At 35.0% G+C, this 20,967-nt stretch overlaps 1 protein-coding gene across 18 annotated transcripts in view; it reads left to right on the plus strand.

Moving 5' to 3' along the window:
* Ptpmeg2 (Protein tyrosine phosphatase Meg2) overlaps positions 1–20,967 on the plus strand; it is a 283,516-nt gene that overhangs the window by 254,885 nt on the left and 7,664 nt on the right. For all 18 annotated transcript variants that reach the window (XM_068349680.1, XM_068349673.1, XM_068349663.1 and 15 more), the window contains 8 exons: positions 3,064–3,181; positions 5,302–5,532; positions 6,184–6,318; positions 10,214–10,459; positions 11,087–11,360; positions 14,396–14,594; positions 14,811–14,971; positions 18,410–18,639. In XM_068349680.1, coding sequence (XP_068205781.1) covers positions 3,064–3,181; positions 5,302–5,532; positions 6,184–6,318; positions 10,214–10,459; positions 11,087–11,360; positions 14,396–14,594; positions 14,811–14,971; positions 18,410–18,639 — 1,594 coding nt within the window. The remainder of the gene's footprint in view (positions 1–3,063; positions 3,182–5,301; positions 5,533–6,183; positions 6,319–10,213; positions 10,460–11,086; positions 11,361–14,395; positions 14,595–14,810; positions 14,972–18,409; positions 18,640–20,967) is intronic.

Consider the following 20,967-nt stretch of genomic DNA (forward strand, 5'->3'; position numbering starts at 1 on the left):
GGTAGCCCTGAGACAGGTCTTCTTCCTCGAGGGATTAAACCTAGGTTCTTTCAAACGGCTCTCTATGTTGATAAGAAGTTTCAAGCAGGCATGTCCACCCAGAGCTCTCATGGCATCCTTGTGGGACATCATCAAGGTCCTCGACCCTCTGAAGAGATTACCCTTTGAGCCTCTGCTACGGGCGAGGAACTCGCACTGAAAATGGTGTTCCTCCTCGCCCTGACTTTGTCCAAGAGGGTAGGCAAGCTCCATAGCCTCTCAGCAGATGTCTCCCACTCTTGCAGATGGAAGGAGCTGGTTTTCAACTTCATTCCCTACTTCGTGGCGAAAACGCAGAATCTGGTAGTAGCAGACCCGCGGTTAGATGAGTTTTCCATCCCTGCCACTCCCAGTACAGTAGAAATGACTTGTAGGACCTGCTATTGTGCCCGGTGAGAGCGGTGCGGAAATACCTCTCCAGAACCGCCAACCTTTGCCTTACTATCAGGATCGTATTTGCAACTACGGGGAAAGCAAAAATGGCGGTCTCAAAGAACACTGTCTCCTTCTGGCTGCGAGAAACTATCCTTATCGCGTATGTAGCGAAGGGCAAACCCTCCCCCAGGTCCGCCAAACCTCATGACATCAGGGGCATCGGCACCTTGTGGGCCTTTAAAAGGAATATGGCAGTCGGCCAGGTGTTGAGAGCAGGCGTGTGGACAAGGCTATCGACCTTCACAGCCCACTACCTCAAGGACTGCTCCCTCAGGTCTCAGGAGGGGTTCAAACTCGGACCCGTCATGGTCGCACAGCAGAGGCTCTAAGGACGACCTGCACACGACACAATCCGTATGGAACAGGTTAGGGGTAGAGGGTCTTGAACTCCCATCTCTTCCACCTACCATGGACTGCTCCGGGAAGGAAGATGTTGTCTTGGTGAGTGTTCCGCTATCTAACCCTATTATTTGATTTACCTTAATTGTAGCACTTTTTACGACTGGTTTTAGCTCCTTGTGACCCTCGTCATCTCTTACAGAGATTTCTTCCCCGCCTCCTAATTCTGAGGCTCCTATAACATTGGTCCATGGTAAGATCGCATTGGAACAAATGACAATTTCTAGGTTAATTGTATTTTTCCTAACACAATTACCACGGACCAATCATTTTACTCCCCCCCCCCCCCATCCTTCCCCATGGTAGACCTCTTTGTTTTCCGGGGTGAGGAGTAGAGTGGGCTTCTGCGACCGGTGAAGGTCGCCTGTTACGTCCTCTCAGGGTCAGGGTCGCGGACGTGGAAAGGAGGCTGGAAGGAGGCTGGGGGTATGGGCCTATTGGAGGAAAAATTCTGGTCGAGGAGAGCAAGCTTGTATTTCCTCCTATAACATTGGGTCCTTGGTATGTATGTTAGGAAAAATACAATTTACCTATAAACTGTCACGTTTTAGGATCTAGTTCAAAGTTTCACAGGTTTTGCATTTATGATAGAAGCTTCCCTTAATTTCATGGTGCATGTACTTACACTGTCAAACACCATTTGACATCAGTTTTAGACCTTTTTTGATGAATTATAAGTAATTTCTATCTCATGACTATTTCAGATAATGTTAAAATTCCGAATACCTTATCTTGTTAAAAAATTTTTTAGTATCTTTTTAAACATTTGTAGTCTTGTACCACTTGGCCAATTTAATAATCATTAAGTTATTCAGTTAGTTTCATACCCCCTGGTGAGTGAATAGAAGGAATATTACTGTAACCAGCTTTTGTGACTACTTCTTCTTTGTCTGCATCTTTTCCCACTTTCATGTGGGGTTGATGTTCTTCTTTGTCTGCATCTTTTCCCACTTTCATGTGGGATTGATGTTTCTGGCCAGCGCTCTCCATCTACCTCTGTCCCACACTTCATCACCGGGTAATCCCTTTGATCGAAGGTCATCCTTGATACAGTCCATCCGCCTTCGCTTTGGTCTCCCTCTCCTTCTCGTTCCCTGTACATTACCTACATTTCCATCACTCTCCTCCCAATATGCTGTTCATCTCTTTCTCATGACATGACCATACCACCTCAGTTTACTTTCTTGGATCTTAACTGATAGTTCTGTAACTCTTGTGGTACCTCTAGTTACATCATTCCATATCTTATCTCTTCTTGTGACTAATAAAAAAATTTCCATTTTCTTGAGTTGAAATACCATCAAGTTTAATTGAAAATAAGAAAGAAGTTATGGAACAAGGTTTTAAAGGAGCTTGCTTAATTGCACAAACTAGATTTAGTCAACTGGCAAAGAGGGTCTAGAGAAGCCATGAAGCAAAATGCAAAATCTTGACCCATCATATGGTTGACATGCTCAAGTTAAGAAGTAAAACTTGATTTATGTCAGATAAGGGCCTTCTTACTTCCTGAATCCTCTTCTCAGCACCATAGGTATCTCCCATCTTGCCCTATTGGCTATTTTTGCTTGTGCATTATTATTAGATCTGGTGTTTAAGAACCCTTGGCTGTTGTGCACCCCCAAGTTTAATGTTCATTGAAAAATCAGGTTTCTTTATGTTTACAAGATGTTGTATAGAATTATAAATTGTATATTAAAGTGATACTGTTTTCCATTATGGTAGGTTATGTTTCTTAGGGTGGCAAAATACTTGTAATATGTTGAGGAAATTTTAAGAATAGATTTTACTAGGTACATCTAAAACACAACTGGCTTTTAAAAAAAAGGGGGGTCTTTTCCTTCATTATCTTCAAACCGTTTCAAGACTTTTAGTCTCCAATACAGATACAGGGACTTCTTAAATTTGACTCCTAAGTGTGTCGCATTATGGATAGTGTACTGAAGATCATTGCAAGCTAAGCTAGTTGATTATAATTGCCATCTAAATTGTGTCTTTCTAATTTATTAAAACTTATTTGTTTCATTTGTATGTCTATCTCCAATATTATTAAATATTTTACAAAAAAATTTGCTGTTACTTGCATTTCTCTTACAGTACTGTAGTACTAATTACTTTCAAGAAAATTTGATTGTAAAATCTGCAGTTTGTTAAGTAAATATTAAAAGTTATGTTAATTCTTTTTCTTACCAGAGCTGTTAACCTGTATGAGCAACACGAAGCAACTAGACATAGGGAAGGTTTAATCCACTTGAATCCATCATCTGATCCTCTCCGTGCTGAGCTTACATCTGGAAAATTTACAATATTAGTAAGTGATTTGTTGTTTCAAGCCAATTTTTGGCATGGCTTTTGTTTCATTCTTAAAAACACCTCTTGATAGGAGAATACTGTGACACACACTCCTGAATTCTGTATGTTATGATTTTTATTTCATGGTAAAAGCCCTGGGATGGGAAGAAGTTCTCAAACAAGGAGAAAAACTTCTCCCCTCAGTTCAACTCAAAATATCTTTATACTCTCATTTTTTTTTAGCTTTTACTTCAATCTCCATGTTTTATCACCTATCCATAAAATTGTTGTCCAACCTCTATGACTACGCCCTATAAGTGATTTTTGAGCATTTTTAGAAATGGAGGGGTCATTTCCACATTCATCAAGATTCACTGTTTGGATAAGTAGGGAATGGACCATAATTGTAAATGAATTTGCATTTATCTCTTATTAGAGTTGTAGATGGCATTGGCCACCTCGGAGTTGGTTTGGACTTTAAGACCTCTTATAGAGGTATCCTTAAGGATTGGCTCATCATGATACTGTATAGGGAGGGGAAGCCAAATTTTGATGGTGTGTCTCGGCTTTAGGTTGGAAGTTCATCATTACTGGTAAAGAGAGGAAGATTCAATGTTACTATAAGCTCAGTCATAACAGGTAGCTTCAGCTTACTCCTTTGTCCCTCTATCATGAATTAAATGACTTTTAAGTTTTCTGTCATCTTAGCTGCAATGGTCATTGATGCTTAATGTAAATTTCCTGAATAACCTATGTTACCTTCTTAATAATATCTAGCATGTGTTACCAATAATTATCAATTTGTTTTGTTCAGTTGGATTTTATGAATCAGTCCAATGTGATCCCTCCCATTGATTTCCTTACTTCTTCTAACTACTGGTGATGACTTTGCATATTTTTCAAATTTCTGAGATTGGTTATAAACTTCTTTATTGACTCTTACAAAATCAAATCCCTGGGATGTCAGGTGTCGGTGAGCCTAATGTGCACATTACACTTGGAAACTAAGGGTCAGTGACTGACAACAAACTATTGAATTTGACTGCACAAATCACACCTTGGTATATTCGCAGGGGTTAGGTAACGGACACATGCGAATGTCATACATCCATGAAAAATGGATGTGTCCACCTGGTAAACTACACACTTCCCTAACGACATGCTGCTTTTGTGCGCTCCATTCACCGCCCTAACCGAGTTGCTAGCTGAAAGATGTATTGTACTGTACTTTGCCATAACTACCCTTGCCAACTCACTGACATTTTGAGGGAAAAATATTTGTAATATATTGTGACGAGAAAAGTGCATTTGTCTCTTGAAAGTTGTAAGTTTTCTGCACAATAGCTTGGGAAACTCGGAAGTGGGTCTTATAATATTTTTAGTCATCACAAAACTTAGTTTTTGCTGTCTCTCCCATGGGAAATCTTGGTACATACATACATATACCAAGGTACTTCCCCCAATTTTGGGGGGTAGCCGACATCAACAAAGAAACAAAAACAAAAAGGGGACCTCTACTCTCTACGTTCCTCCCAGCCTAACAAGGGACTCAACCGAGTTCAGCTGGTACTGCTAGGGTGTCACAGCCCACCCTCCCACATTATCCACCACAGATGAAGCTTCATAATGCTGAATCCCCTACTGCTGCTATCTTGGTAATAAGAGAATATTCCCCACTCAGACATAAAAGGGCCTATTATGTTCCATATTTTAAGGAACTTTTTAATAAAAAAGAAATATAAAGGCATTACAGTAGCGATAATATCGGTCCCTTCCCTTGTTTTATTTCCAACCAAATAGTTAAAGTAGTTTAAATAGACTCAGGGGTTAGGTATACCTTTTCATTGTTTGGCTGAAATGGTGTTGGGTATCCACACTGAAATATCTAGATGTAATGAATTGGCAGTTTTATTGTCTTCAACAAAGTAAGTTTGAAATTGAACTACTAAAACCTTCATGGCTTAATTGCTAAGTGTGTTCTTTCTTATTTTAGTTTCATCTTTACTCTAATATTACCAGTGTTTTACTTTAAATTACTGTACTCCCAGTTGGAGTTGTGCCAAGCATATCTGTAAAATACTATGAGTTGAAACAAGTAAACTATTTATAAGTATTCATCCATTAAACATCTTCCAACAGCCTTGTCGTGATACGTCGGGAGCGGCCATTGCAGTGTTCACAGCTCGTCTTCATGATCCTCGTATTACTACTCAACAAGCAACATTGCAAGGTGTTGTTTACCAGTTGGATGTTGAGTTAGAATCGACGCAGACTCAGAGATGTGGTTTAATTTTCATTTATGATATGAGTGAATCCTCATATCAGAATTTTGATTATCAGTTATCTCAGAAGATACTTTCATTGTTAAAGGTAAGTACAGTAAATAGCAAGGCTTACATACTTTGTTCTTTGAAAAATTCTGATTATTTTTGGTAGGTTGTAAGTGGTAACCTCACTCTTATAGTGTGAATGGATTAAAGTCATACTACATTAGAAAGGCCTTCTTTATTTATTTCTTATTTAAGTTCATGTATACTGTACTTTACTGTACAATATCCCAAGGACCTACTTTATTTTCCTTCAAAAAATGAATCCACAAAACAAAGAAAATACAAATACAGTAGTCAGAACCAAACAAAACCTAAGAAACAAAGAAACAAAAAGTGGTATAGTAGAGGTAAAAAAACTTAGAATATACATATACCGGTGTAGGGAATAAATGAAGTGATGTGGGTTGTATGAAAGATGTAATGAACCTGAAACTGTTAAACATACTCAATATATTAATATATTGAAGAAAAATAATTAAATAAAATCAAATAGGTATTGTGAACCATCTAATACATATAGTGTACAATACATGTGATCTTTAGATATTGCATGTACTCTATTTTATTTTATATTTAGAATACAGTATATATAATGTGGGATGATTTTTTTGAATATTGATTTTGTGTTATTTAAATTTGTAGCCATAGGAGTAGGTATTTGATTAAATCTTAATGATGAATATTTTTCCAGGGTGGCTATCCTGCCAGACTTAAAAAAGTCTTAATAGTAACTGCCCCATTGTGGTTCAAGGCACCTTTTAAAGTATTGAGACTTTTTGTTCGGGAGAAGCTGAGGGATCGTGTATATACAGTATCACTGCCAGAGGTAAGTGTGCTCTATTGAATATAATGCAACACAATGTATTCAGTTGTTTATTATTGTCAATGTCTTATTATTTTTTTTTGAAACTCCCCTGTTGTTCATAATGCTTTTTTCTTAAAGTCTGGCTTTATATCGACATTTGGCGTAAAACTTAGAATCCTTTATTATAAGGGATGTCTTCATCTGCATAAGTAAATCCTGTGAAAGTTGTGCAAGATAGTTACTTCTGGGTGATCATGATCCTCATTTATCTTGTCTCATGCTGGGGGTAATATTGTGATTTTGGTAATCATTGTGTAGACAGTAATCCCACTTTTCTTTAGGAGAGGTATGTTAAAATGGTAAGAACAATGTTAAGAATTCCAAGTATATACAGTAATGAAATTAGTTATGGGGAAAATGCAGGAAAGACAAGGTTTGTTGATTACTGTACAGTATAGTTGGATGATGGTAATGATTCTTTACCTATTAATGAGATTTCCGGGTTGATAGTACTGTAACGCTGTTCATAAGTTCCTTACTTTGATTTACTTTTTGTTAATTTGAGAAGACCAGCAAGTCTTCGGACAAAGGCAATGCTTCTACTCTAACTTGCTGTTTATCAAACCCAAGGCTTACTCCTCAAGTTTTGCTAAGTCAGTATGGGTTCTGAGGATGTAGAGCGCTGGCGTAGTCGATCACCTCTATATGTGCCTTGCAAACTCAAGTTAATTTGGGTCTTTCTGTTGTGAAACCCTTGTATTTTTGCGATCTTCTCTACTCTACATAACCAACGGATTCCGACATAGAAGACCGAGCTGGTAACGAACTCTACTATCCCTCCTCTCGCGGAAGTTGGAGCTCCATGATCAATGACGTTATTCATACAGTATTTCAATGGTGCGAAATTTCGTTTGGTTCTTGTAGAACATTAAAGACCAGGGCTAGATAAATCTTTTAAAGCTTCAAGTTGACTGGTTGCATCATGATAGGGAGCATTAATCTAATGTAGGATTAGCCACTAGCACATATCGAGTTTTCCCTAACATCATATGTGCTAGTATCACAACTCCATAAAGAGGTCCATTGCCTAATGTAGATGCAGAGCTCACCATTGGATGTAAATGAAGAGAAAGCTTGTAGTTTATTCCATGAAAAATAAACGTCTTAGCAGATCAGTTGAGCAGGATAAAGATTCTTCAGAATGAATGGTCTATGCATTCGTTAGTGTGTGTAGAGATTTGGAATTGGTAAAGACCAGACAGATAATTTTGCTATGTTGCTCAACAATAACAGAAATGTTCAGTGCACTTATTCCAGATCCTTTAGTATGGAAGGTGGATGCCCTGTTACAGGACTGGTCAAAACTGAATCTGTACGGATTTCCTCATTCTCCTTTGATTAGAGCTGTTGTGGTAAACTAGTTCAGAGCATCTGTGAACAGCAGAATTTTTTGCTGCAAACTTAATGATTTGCAGATCTATGGCCTTTGTTGTTAGAATATTAAAGGAGGTTGTCATGTAAGACCAATCCTATCAGTAAACTGGCTTCATGGTTGGTACACCCAATCCTGTACTCGCTACATACTGTACATCTGACTGCATGGAGACTGTCCACTATATTTCTCAAGACATAGGTCTTCAAAATCTTCTAGACTGTCTATTTTAGGTTCCAAGAGACAGTGTACTAATAGTTCATCAAAGTTAATGGTGTCTTTATTTTGATTGGTGTAATTCAAGGATTGTTTCATTGACGAGCTACTTGAGTAAAGAAAGGAAACTGTCCCTTTCAGGTATTAAGGGCTATGGGTAAAGAAAGGAAAATGTCCCTCTCAGCTATTAAGGGCTATATTAAATTCATACTAAATACCGTACTCAAACATCTAGGCTTGGGTTTATCTACTTTGGGTATTATTGTGGATGTATTTAGGTTTTGCAATACTGTATTTAAATGGTTCTCGAATTGAACTTTTGGAAGATTTTTCGGTTACAGATTTTACTGCTAATTTTTTTTTTTTATGTTGGCTTTAGCAATGGCTAACTGCATCAGTGAACTACAAGCTCTTTCATAACATGTAGGTTTGGAGAGAATGAGATGATTTTATCTCTTCTCTAAATTCCGAGATAAGAATGATGGTAAGATGAAGGGTTTGCCTCGGTTTTTTTCATATCCCCTCTAAGGAAAAAAAAGTTGGTGATGTCAGAGACTAGATTTCTTTGGCCTATGAGAACTTTTAAGTGTTATTTGGGAACGACTAAACATTAGAGTAAAGGTTCCTAATTTGTGTTGTGGAGAGTAGGGTGTCAAATCTTTTTCCAAAAAATTCCATTTTATATCTTGTTGAAAGTTTAGTCACGAAAGCTTGCGGAGTATTGGATCTCAGTCAAAGGAAATTAGAAGTGCAGCTACATTTCTTAATTTTTATAGAAAACTTTCTTTAGAGAGATTCTTAGTGGCATCTCAATGCCATAGTAAGTCTGTTTTTGCTAAACATTATCTTAGGGAAACACGGTATTCTTATAAAGTTTTTTGGACTTATGGTGCTGTAGTAGGTGTGGGATGGAGTTTGATTTAGAATTTGATTTCATGTAAATTTGATGAAGTTATAGTATTAGTTTTTCTTTTGAAAATACATGGTGTTGGGTAATTTCTTAACTTATAGCTTGATAGTGGATTTGTACTTACAAACACAATGTGGAGGTTTGAGTTACAGTTTAACATACCTTATTTAGTGATGATGGGTTGCCATGGTACTAGGCTAAGAGATGATTTTCAGTTACTAAATAAGTTTATTAGTTTAGGACTTTGGATTTCTTATCTCTTTCCCTCAGTGACACACCTCCAGCAGCGTGTGAGAGTCAGCATTATGGACATTTGGGGAGGTTCATAAAAATTAAATGGAATATTGATAATGAAATTTGCTTTTCTATACACATTTGACTAGTGATGTCAAAGGAAGAGAATTTTAATTTCGACTTTGAGTCAAAAGAAGAATTGGTTATGGCATACTCATGGCAAGAGTATTGATATTAACTGCCAGATTGTCTAGTTTTGAAGGTCTAAGCCCAATAAAAGGAAAGGAACAGGAATTTTTAGTTTAAGAGTAAATCTCGATAGAAAACCATGCTTCGAGAGAAAAGTGTTATGAACTTAGAAAGACAATAAATTTTGTTATTAAAATTTTACTTTTTCTCCTGAAGTGAGACATGTTCAGATACCTTTTTGACTATTTTTTTTATTTAGGAGCATTTTCTTGCAACATAACTGAGTAACATGTTTTGTAAATGCTCATTTTAAAAATTTTGTCCTAAATTTATGGGAAAGTTAAGAAGTGTATATTCTGGAAATTGTCTGGATGATCTTGAGAGACTAATTTGAATATTATCCTTAAAAAGCAAAGCTTCTATTTATGATATTAGATTCAAGATATGAAAAATGTCTAGCAAAATGAAACCTTGACCCATATTCAAAAGTAGCAGTTTTGAAATATTGACATCTTTAATGATGAAGGGTAAATATAATAATTAACATATTTAGGTTTTTTATTACCATAAACTAAATACAATGTTGTGTAAATCCATGTAAAGTTAAAAGTATCGTAGTAAACCACTGATGTAATATTAAGAATTTTCACAAAGACAAATAATTCAACCGTGCATTATTAACAAAACCTACTATAGTATGATTTATTTCCAACATTATGAAATTAGAGGGTATATGTTTTAGTGCCAACTCTGCTACTTGTAGTAAGATGTACTTTACTAAGTTTTAAATATTAAGTAATAGTAAGATGTACTTTACTAAGTTTTCAATATTAAGTATGCAATAAGCCTTTAGGGTTTTTTCTTTTTTTTTACACCTTTGAAAGCATGATGTTAGGCAGTTGCACTAAATATTTTACCAACCCTCTTATCTACAGCTGGTAAACCACATACCTGGTGAGTGTTTACCAGTACAGCTGGGCGGGAGTCTCAACCTTGACCACAGCGCGTGGTTGTTACGTTGCTTAACTTCCATGACAAACAGGCATCCTTCCCAAGTTTGTGAGCCTGCTCCACCCCTCACCTACCCAGCTGGAGACAATCTGTCAGGTGTAACAGATTTGGACCATTCTGACAATATGGTACCCTGTGCAGACCATGATCCCAAAGGTTCCCAGGAGGATGTAAGTGTTATAGTCCCTTTTATGATGTCTCCTGCAATTTATTGCACCACCTTTCCATTCTTTTATATTCTTAAAACTTTCCCACATGACACACCGATTTCAATGAAAAAATAAGCATTTCTATGTTTATGTGCCCCTGTCTTCCTCTTTAAGACTTCAAACAAATCTTCCTAGCTGTAATCATAAATAAAAATGAGTTAAGAATACTTAAAGATATTTACAATTAAGTGATAGAATTTCAACTTTAAAACTTTAAAAAGCACTGTAAATAAAGTTGAAATGTCTGTATGCATGTTGTAAATGTGTGTATTAAGAGAAACTAAATGCTCAAACTTCAATAGGAGTTTTTTATTTATTATACATGAAGGGCAAGTAGTGTGTCTCATACTGTTATTATTAATAAAATAGCACTAATATTGTTCTGCTCTGATTTTATAAGTTTATTAAATTTTTTAAATTAATTTTTCATTGTTATTTTTATGACATTCTACATATATGTAGTCATTCAGTTTACCTTTTTGTGCAGCTCTGCAAGTAGGAATTTTTTTTTGTGTACGTTATCTTGTGGAAGCCAAATATTGCAAAGTCTATCTTCTATTATGTTTTTTTTTTTTTTTTTTTTTTTAGCTATATCAAGAATGTAGTGATGATGGAAGCTCTTGTGGAAAAAGTTCCTGCCATGACAGTCACGATGAAGATGAATTGGATGAAGGGGAAGAGCTTGTAAGTGAAGATCAGTTGCTTACCTTAAATGATTTAGTGGAAGAAAAAGAGGTACATGAAGAAAAGAAAAAGGAAGAAGAAAAAGAATCTAGTACAACTGCCAAAGAGAGCTCTCCAGCGCCTGAGATTAAGGACACTATACGCCAAAATGGTCACACTATTGATGATACTAGTGGAGGTGAGTTTATTTTTTTAATCAACTTTTTCAGACAGACTACATAACATTTTTTCAAACTTTGCCTTCGTCAGGATTCTCCAACACTCCAATATTTAAAAAGAAATTTATATTTTGTGGTTAGGATAGAGCCAAATAACCAGAAATGCTTTTTAACCGGCTTTGTCCTGCCCGTAACTTCTGCCATTCATGAGTAACCTTTAAATTTTTAAATAGCAGCAGTTTTTACTCTTATTACAGTGAAAGTATTGAGTGACTTACAAAAATTCAAAGGAATGTTTTACTGCATGAAATTTACCATACACCTACAGTTGAATCTGAAATGGATATTATGCCAACAGGAAATAACATTTTAAATTCTTCGATTATTATCAAAGGAGAATAAGTAACTAAAAAGCTAGTTACTGGCAAACATTATTGAAACAGAAAATAGACTCCATTATTATTATTTGAGTAGCAAAATTCTTTTGATATAGTAAGATAAATCTTTTTATGCAAAACAGGTTAGAAAATCTTCACAGAATTCCTATGGAAAGCTATTAATGCATATTTTATTGACTTCCCTGATTAATTTGTAATGACTTTGTTGATTATTCATTTATCTCTGAACAAGTTAGACGATTCAAAATAAGATGAACTTCTCTTTTATAAGAATCACTCATTAGAGAGATTCTAGTAAATTTTCCACTTCATTAAAAAAGTAACATTCTCTATTCAGTTAGCTCAAAAATTTCATTAAAATATTTTCTGTTTACCCCTACTATGGCTGCAATGGAGTTGACTGTTTGATAACAGATGTACAGCTACCAACCAAAACTAACATTTATAATAAATATGAGTGCATATTCCAGCTTGAGGGATATTAGGATCCATGTTACCAGCCCGGTCTTCTACCTCAGAATCCAATTATCTAAAAGCTTTGGATTGGATTGTAGAAAGTGAGGGTTTTGCAGTAAAGGGACCTAAAGTAATTTTATAGTGTGTGAGCCTCTAAGAGAAGCGAAAATGCGGTGTGGTCTTCATGAAGTTTCCTGTTTAGGGCTATTACTGGGAATCCAATACGACAGAAAAGAAAGCTTTTCCTTTTTTTGTTGTGCACTATCAGAACCCTTACTGACTGGTGCACCAGAGCCTCTTAGATAAAACTTGAAAAGAATTAGGCAAGGGTTCGAAACGAGGTAGGTAGGCTAGAATGTTTGCTTCTGCCTGAAGACTGCTGGTCTTCTGAGAATAAACAAAATCCAAATATGACGAGATCTTAGCTCATTACTGTCAAAGCTAATGTGACATTACCATTATCAGCCACACTGTAATCACTTGTCAAATCTTCTGGATTTTTCCCTCGACTTTAAGTTAGTTTATTCAACGTTTGGAACTTTTAATGTGGTCTATTTAGATCATACTTTCCTATAAAAGGAACAATAAGGCTTTCACAGTCCTCACAATTGATCATAGCACTGTCCCCAGACCTATTCACAAATAGAATGAGGATAATGATCACCCAGAAATAATAACTTTCGTGCAAGAGGACGAAAGACTGAAGACAAAAGCAGGTATGGTGTACCCATGCCATGGTTATTGCTATTAGCTGCTAGGTTGTCTCAATATGGGATAGAGGCCTAAACATCTTGTGAGGAAAGATAATAAGAAGTGATTAGGCTTTTCGAGTAAACTTCAAAATAAGCCAAGCTTTGAGAGAAAATCAACATGAACATTAGGGGAGTTTCATAGAAATAGTGTGATGAAATTAGATATAGTACAGTGACTTAGTATGATTTATAAATAATGTAGAGCTTATTATAAGGGAGTTAAGAGTATGAAAAGTTAAGGTTTACTAGACAAGGATATATTGTTTACTTTTATGTTGTACAGATCCAGCCAGCAGATGATCATCTATTTAGAGTGGGAATTAAGTTTCTAGAATTTAAAATTTTGGGTCAATGTTGTTTGTTGTAAGTCAAGTTAATCATCCACAGTGGTTCATCTAATTATCAGATTTGATGAAATTCTACCAACTGAGTTTGGCTGGTACTCTACTTAATGTAATTCTACTAAATAGCGTACATGCTGCAAATAAATGGGGCTAAGAGCTATAATTTGAAATGTTGGAAGGAAAATCAAGTACTAGTTTTCATCTGTAAACTTTTTCTAGTTTTTATTACTTGTGAGCCAGTCAATTGTGTTTTGCCTTAACTTGCAGCCTAATGTTTATTTTTCCACTTCCTCAGTACATGTTTTGCAAATAATTCACCATGGAACTTTTCAAAGTGAAAGTGGGTGTGTCATGCCTTAGAAGTCATATGTGCTAAGTGTTGCATTCTTGTAGTGATAGAGACAGATTTGTCAAAATGAAAATTTGATATTAGATGTCAAGGTAAAAGAAATATTAACGAAATGTGATTCTTCTACTTTATGTTAGGTCATTCTCTTGTTATTAAACTATAGTAACCATGATAAAAGTGGTAGTAAACTTAGTGTTAAAGTCCTGCTCCATGTCTCTTATATTTGGACTGATTTATACATTTTGCTTAGCATGAGCTTTAAGAAATATGTACTAATTAAATGTGTTTTGGGTTAGGCTTTGCTAGCTCATTTTTATTACTATTTAATGATTATGTTCTAATGAAACTTTTGTTGAAATCATTCCCTAAATCTTAGTTTAGGGTTAAAATGCAATGTAATTTAAACTCCTGGTAAAAGAGGAGGTTCTATATAGAAAATTAAGATTGTAACTTTAAAGTATTGTACTGGAAAAATTGTGATGATCTTGATTTTCCTTCAGTTTGTTGGTCTTTTCTTGAAAGAAAAAGAATGGTTATATTACATTTTTTCTTCTTTTAATCCATTCTGAAATGGTTGAGATTTTATATCAATATACTGTAGATTTGACCTTTTGCACTGCAGTATTTTACTTGGTTAGATTGGGGCATATATCTAGTATGTATGTAATATATTACTGTACATTGTTTTTAGATGCTTGGTTCTTATGTAGCCTTGATAAGTAGTTGTTGACCCTTGTATATCATTGAATATTGCAGGCAGAGAATCTCCATTGGCACCTCCTAGCAGCGGAAGCAGCGGATTCAGTGATGATGATAGTTTACACTTTGATGATGGTCAAGGTTTCACACTTGAGGAATTTGTACGCCACTTACGAGACAAGGGTCGGCAAGGGTTGTATCACGATTACACACAGATCAAAAACAGACCTCCTGATGGCACTTTTGAAAATTCAAAGTAAGTATGGTTATAGCTTTTAGTCAGCCAGTTATTAGTATGTTTAGCAAATACTGTATAATATGCTCTTGTGGTAATTATGATAAAAAAGGATTCTTGCTTAAGAGTAACATTTTATTTTGTTTTATTAGAACTTAAGTGTTAATGATATAATTTTTTGTACAGTATTGCTTCTCTGATAGGGAAATAGTTGAATCTTTAATTCTGTTCTTTCAGAAAACGGTGGAATCAAATAAAAAATCGGTACACAGATGTTTTATGCTTTGACCATTCAAGAGTGGTACTATCGTCAGAAGATGAAGAAGGTCACTCAGATTACATTAATGCTAATTATGTAGATGGTTACAAACAGAAGAACGCCTTTATTTCTACTCAAGGTAAATTAATTACCTGGTTCTGTTTTCTGTAGATATTATAATTTCAACTTATAAGAAAATGGAGTTGACTTGGTTTCAGGCTAGCAACACCCATTCCAATATTAGTTGACTTGTCTAGCCCATCTGTTATATTTGAAATAAAATTTTCCTATTAGTAAAGTAAGATTTTATGGTTGTACTGGATATTTTAAGCAATATTAAGAATAAAGATTTGAAATGTTTTTACAAGCTTTTTCAATAAGTATATAATATGATGTAAAAAGAAAAGAAAAATAATAGGAATCTCAGGGTGAAGTGGTTGTTATAGGATGGGTGAGAAAAAACATTATATGGCTTTTAGCATTGATTGCCCCAGTTACTGTACCGACACACTATTAGAGTGAGCGAGCTGGGTTTATTCCTGGCATTCCATGCAACTTTTTTCTCTGGTATTTTTAGCAGTATTTATACTGTAGAAATGGTGCTATAAGGAGCATTTCACGGAGCGACACAGGTCGAGCCCGGAAATAGATATTTCCTTCGTCAAAATCCCTTTATAAGTGAAGTGAGAACTTATCCTTTCCTAAGACTATTTTGCCTGTATTATAGTATATGAAATTTTTCTCATTTCTACTTTAGAAAATAAGCATAGCATCTTCAGAAGAAGTTTGACATCAACAGATAAAGAAAATCTTAGCAAGAAAAAGACATGTACATTACTTGAAAGTGGGATAAAACCTGCTTTTATGTGTTGCTGAGTACTATGTATATAGTACATTGCTAACTGTGATAATTCTAAGGCCTGGAGACTATAATTTACTAAAGTAACACCTCAGATTAGGAGAATTCAAGTCAGAGGCTCAAAAGAAATAAAAGTTTGTAAGAATAGGAAAATACTATCAGGTAGGCAAGATGTAGATGGCGAAATGAACATGTAAAACATTGACGTCTTCAGTATACCTGTAACCATGGGCTCTTTGTTGCTAGGGAAAATTACTATACACAAACCTACAATTCATTTATCACCGAGATTTGTAAAAAAGGAAAAAGGATAAGAACCTAATAAGTTTTTCTTTTAAATCTCACTTGTGTGTGTAATGTGGACTCATCTGTTTATGTTCCTTGAATATGCTTTTATAATTTAAGATGTGTATGGTACCAGTATTAAGATACAAACAAATAACTTTAAAAATATGAAAAAGAGTTCAGTAATATTTACTATAGTGATCTTTATATATAAGTGTGTGTGTGTGTGTGTGTGTGTGTGTGTGTGTGTGTGTGTGTGTGTGTGTGTGGTGTTGTTGTTGTTGTTGTTGTTCATAATCAGATTCAGTAGTATAGCTTAATAAGAAAACCAGTACAGCCGTTTAATAACTGCAGTTAGAATATATGTAATAGTACTAGTATAATAATGGTTATTAAAATCACAAGAAAATTCTAGTTTTCCCAGGCTACAAAGATAAAACTAAATTTACCTTACACTATAATTTTGCACATTCTCTTGATATTCTTCTTATCCAGAATGAAACATTATACTCAATACTTGTGTTACTGTATGTACTGATGAACAATACAGTATTCTGGAAGGTCCTAGTGATGTGTAATTTAGGAACTAGGGAAAAGTTGTGCTATTGTCGAAGCAGCTAGTAAATCTAATAGCGAGAAGTCTCTAATTAATGTAAAAAAATTTTATTATTGTGAATTTTTTCTCCATCCTTTCATGTGTAGCCATCCCAAACTATAATGAAGTGGTAAAATTTGATTTTTTTAGGGGGATGTTTGCTCATCTTGCAAAAATTTTATCTGAAATTTGGCAAATATGACTTGGATTAAAATGCCATGAATTTCCGTAACTACAGGGGCTTGCTTACTCCCCTACACTGTCACTTGCAGTATGAGATTGTGGTATAAACTCGTGTAACAGCTGATATCGCATAATGTGCGACCCCTCTATTTCACCCATAGAATATGATTTTATCATATATCTTTAGAATCATGCAAGTTACTTTTTGAGAAATAATTACAATAAACTAACCTATTTACTCCATTTCTTTATCCCATCTTCTATTTCGATGGGTTTGAAAATTAAAAGAGAAGGATAGAAGTGTCATTAGGAACTTTATAATCATTGCGTAAACTCATACTGCCATAATAACAACCAAATAAAAAGTTATTTTATGGACAATCAAATCAGATAGCAGCTGTTTTGCTTGCATTTGGATCATCGTACTATAGTAAACAAAGTAGAAAAAGTGACATTTTTATATTATACCCTCATTCACTACGGAGAAAATATCAAGAAAATATACTGCCAAATATAAACTAACAAGCTGTAAATGAAGGAAAAGAAAACAAACAATATTCATACCTGCTATTCTGTTTGGAATTGGAGAAAGCTGTGTCTGAAACTGGAGGAAACAAGGGAAATTTAGTGGGAATTCATGAATTTGCAAATCGTGTAATTAAATGTAAATGCTGAATTTCGAAGATAAAGCTACAAAGTGTCTGAAAACAGAGAATATAGTTTTGTTATAACACTAGATAATTTCCTAAATTTTATAAACAAGCACCACAGAGCTAGAAAAAACAAGGCAACAAGGTTAATTTCTATATGCGATTCAACTCAATAGTACAGTAAATAAAATATAAAATATGAAAGAAGTATTTCAAATAAAACAAATAAAATTAGTATGCTGATTGAAAAATAACAAGTCAAGTAATAATAGTTTCTTTTGGGAAATATGAAATATCCTTTGGTAGTTTGTCTTAATCAGCTGATATGGAAAGCATCGAGAAGTGTCAATTGACTTACAACACGTAAACAATGTAAAACATTTCAAATATAGGTGTATTTTTTACCACAGTAAATGGATATACAGTATGAACAATGACATAACCTAGTCCAAGAATGCATGTGCTAATTTTATATCGTGTATGATACAACCCCCTGGAATTTAGCTTAAAAATTAGTCTTCAAAACTTGCATGTTACATGAGTATATACGGTATATGTTGGGAATATTGGAAGTGTGTATAGGGAGAACTTGTAAGTTACTCTTGTTATAATAGGATTTTGCTAGGTTGTTATTTTTGAAGTGCTGCATTTTGCAGATAATGCTTCTTAAATTGCCAAAGTTAGAAATTCAATCTTGGGTAGAATCAATTTTTCTGGAAGTGTTTATTACTTTATGCATGTTGACGGGTATATCTTGAATGTTTGAGCATAAGGTGTATAAAATAATGTCTTTGTCTAAGATGTGTCTCTTTATCAGATTGCCAAAGTTCTTAAACTGAGGTGTTACTGTAATTGATATTATGCTTATTTAATGCATTACCTTTGTACAATGAATTGTTAGATCAAGCTGGTTTATACTGTTCCCTTTCCATTAGAATTTGTCACTTATTTTCTTTATCAGAATTTATCTTCAGGAACTTAAATTTTTATTCATTTTCATTGTAGGTCCCCTTCCTGGAACATTTGGTGATTTCTGGAGGATGATTTGGGAGCAAAGGGTGTGTGTTATTGTTATGACAACAAGAGCAGTAGAAAGAGGTAGAACTAAATGTGGACAGTACTGGCCTGTTGAGCAGAGTGGTGTTGTTTCTCACTCCCATTACACTATTACGAATACAGTTATTTGCAACTACAGAGATTATACAGTCTCAGTCCTCAGTATTCGAGATAATAAGGTGAGTAACTTGGGTAGAACTTAACTAATTTTAAGTTTAGAATTGAAATTCTATGTTATTGCTGAGAAAACTGGAAGCACAGTCTATAATCATACTTAATTCTTAGGAAATGCAGGAAAAAAAATCTCTCGAATAACTAAAATAGAATTGATTCCTTAGCATGGAAATACATTTCTTCAACTCTCAGTATTTCTCTTTTACCTAAGCTATGAACTTTGTGGTAGGAGGGTCAGTGCAAAGGTTAAAGGAAACTTATGAAAGTGTTGTTAAACCAGCCATGCTCTATGGGATGTGTGGTGTCACAAAAAAAGATAAGATCCGGAATGAATTAATCAGGGGGCAGTCAAAGTATTAGAGCTTTCAAAGAAAGCTCAGGAAAGAAGACTGAAATGGTTTAGTCATGTCATGAGGAGAGAAGATGAACTAGTATGTAAAAAGGTGATTAACATGGAGGTGGAGGGAAGAAGGATGGGAAGGCCAAAGTTCAGGTAGAAAGATAAACTATGGAGTGACATGAAGAGAAAAGGTTCTAACGGAACAGAATGTACAGGACAGAAGAAGATGGAGAAGGCTGACTAGAAACAGCGACCCCATATAGAAATGGGAAAAGCTGAAGGCAAAGAAGACGACCTAAGCTACGAACTAGGTACAGATACCTGGTGTTCGTTGACTTATTAGTAGAGTGTTGATATCAATACTCATAAGTAAATATCGGGGCCATGGTGAGATAATCCTCGCCTTGCTAGGTTAAACACTTTTAAGATGATCTATGAATTGACTAATCACTTTATGCAGTTAGAATGCATTGTAGCAAATGTGAAAGCTTCAAGAATGTACAATATAAATTGTATTATGAAACTCAGAAGTAATGTGTATGGAGACTGCTGTAAAGTCAAAACTGACAGTTTTAATTACTTCACACTCATTACTAGTAGTTTCAATTATCAAGTACTGTAATCTACTGTATGTTCTGGCATTATGTTATGTGGCTCCTAATTATAGCCTATTGTTTTTTTATCTTTGTGTATTATTATATTTAGTGATATGATAGTTGAGAGTCTGGCACTCATCAACACTAGAAAGGCAAAGTATTTCTTATTGATTTTTATTTTCAAACTATACAGGGTTTAAGACTTGAGAGGGAAATAAATATATAAGAATAAAACAAATTTTCTGCACAGTCGTCTTAGCAGACAAAAGCAAACTTCATGTTAGGTATTTTGCATGGTGAGGGGCTTTAGAAATCAAAGGATTAAAGTTGAACACTGAAAAGAGGTAATTATTAGTAGTAGTAAAAGGATATGAAGTAGTAAACATTCAAGTGGAAGTTGGTACAGTGGTAAAAAAAAAAAAGAACAATGAGTACTTGGGATTATTAATTATAGAGGATGAGGTCTGAGAAAGCAGTGACACATTGAAAGACACATGATGAAAATGGAGGTTTAAAGGATGGCTCTCGGGCCCTTATTGTATAGAGCAGAAACCGGGCCCTTATTGTATAGAGCAGAAACTTGGGGATCTAGAGATAAAAGGGGGAACTGTTAGAAAGAACAGAGATGAAGATGATCAGAAACTTGGGGACCTAGAGATAAAAGGGGGAACTGTTAGAAAGAACAGAGATGAAGATGATGAGATTGATTACAGGAATATCACTACTGGAAAGGAGGGAAAGTAGAGATAAGAGAAGTGTGAGTGTGGTATATGTAAAATAAAAGATAAGATTGAGGAAGCTCATCTAAGATACCATGGCCATGTAATAAGAAGGAAGCAGATAAAGTCAATCAAGAGAGAGGCAAGAACATGCTAGTGATGGGGAGATGTTTTGATGTCATCAGATCAGATTGATAGATGTGATGAGGAGGGATTTGGGTGGGGTGGAGAAAAAAGATTCGAGGAATAGAAATGGATCGAGAAAGTTGAATTGAACAGCTGACCCGGCTGTACAGTGGAAAAAATAAGATTTGATGAAGAAAATAAGCTGGTAGCATTAGAAAAGTAATTTTTTTTGTTGTGGTGTCCTTTCTCATAAAATGCTGTTTTTTCCCTTATTAAAGTGATAATGAGTAAAGCTCACATTGAATTGGATTTAGGTAGAAAAGGGGACTTGAAAGTTAGGGATCATGATAATAAGAATGCTGTTACTATCCTTATTTTTGTAAATTTTTTTGGGAAAGCGTATTGGCACCAGCTCATTGGTTCGTTTTTGTTTAATCTCTTGCCTTCACTTACCCAACTTGTTTTGTGTGGGATTCACCCAAGTGAGCTTCTTGGAAATAAATGGAATTTTATTCATGAAATTAATCATTTCAGTGCTCTCCTGCAATTCAT

Source organism: Palaemon carinicauda, chromosome 26 (assembly GCF_036898095.1).
Source record: "Palaemon carinicauda isolate YSFRI2023 chromosome 26, ASM3689809v2, whole genome shotgun sequence".
Classification (NCBI taxonomy): domain Eukaryota; kingdom Metazoa; phylum Arthropoda; class Malacostraca; order Decapoda; family Palaemonidae; genus Palaemon; species Palaemon carinicauda.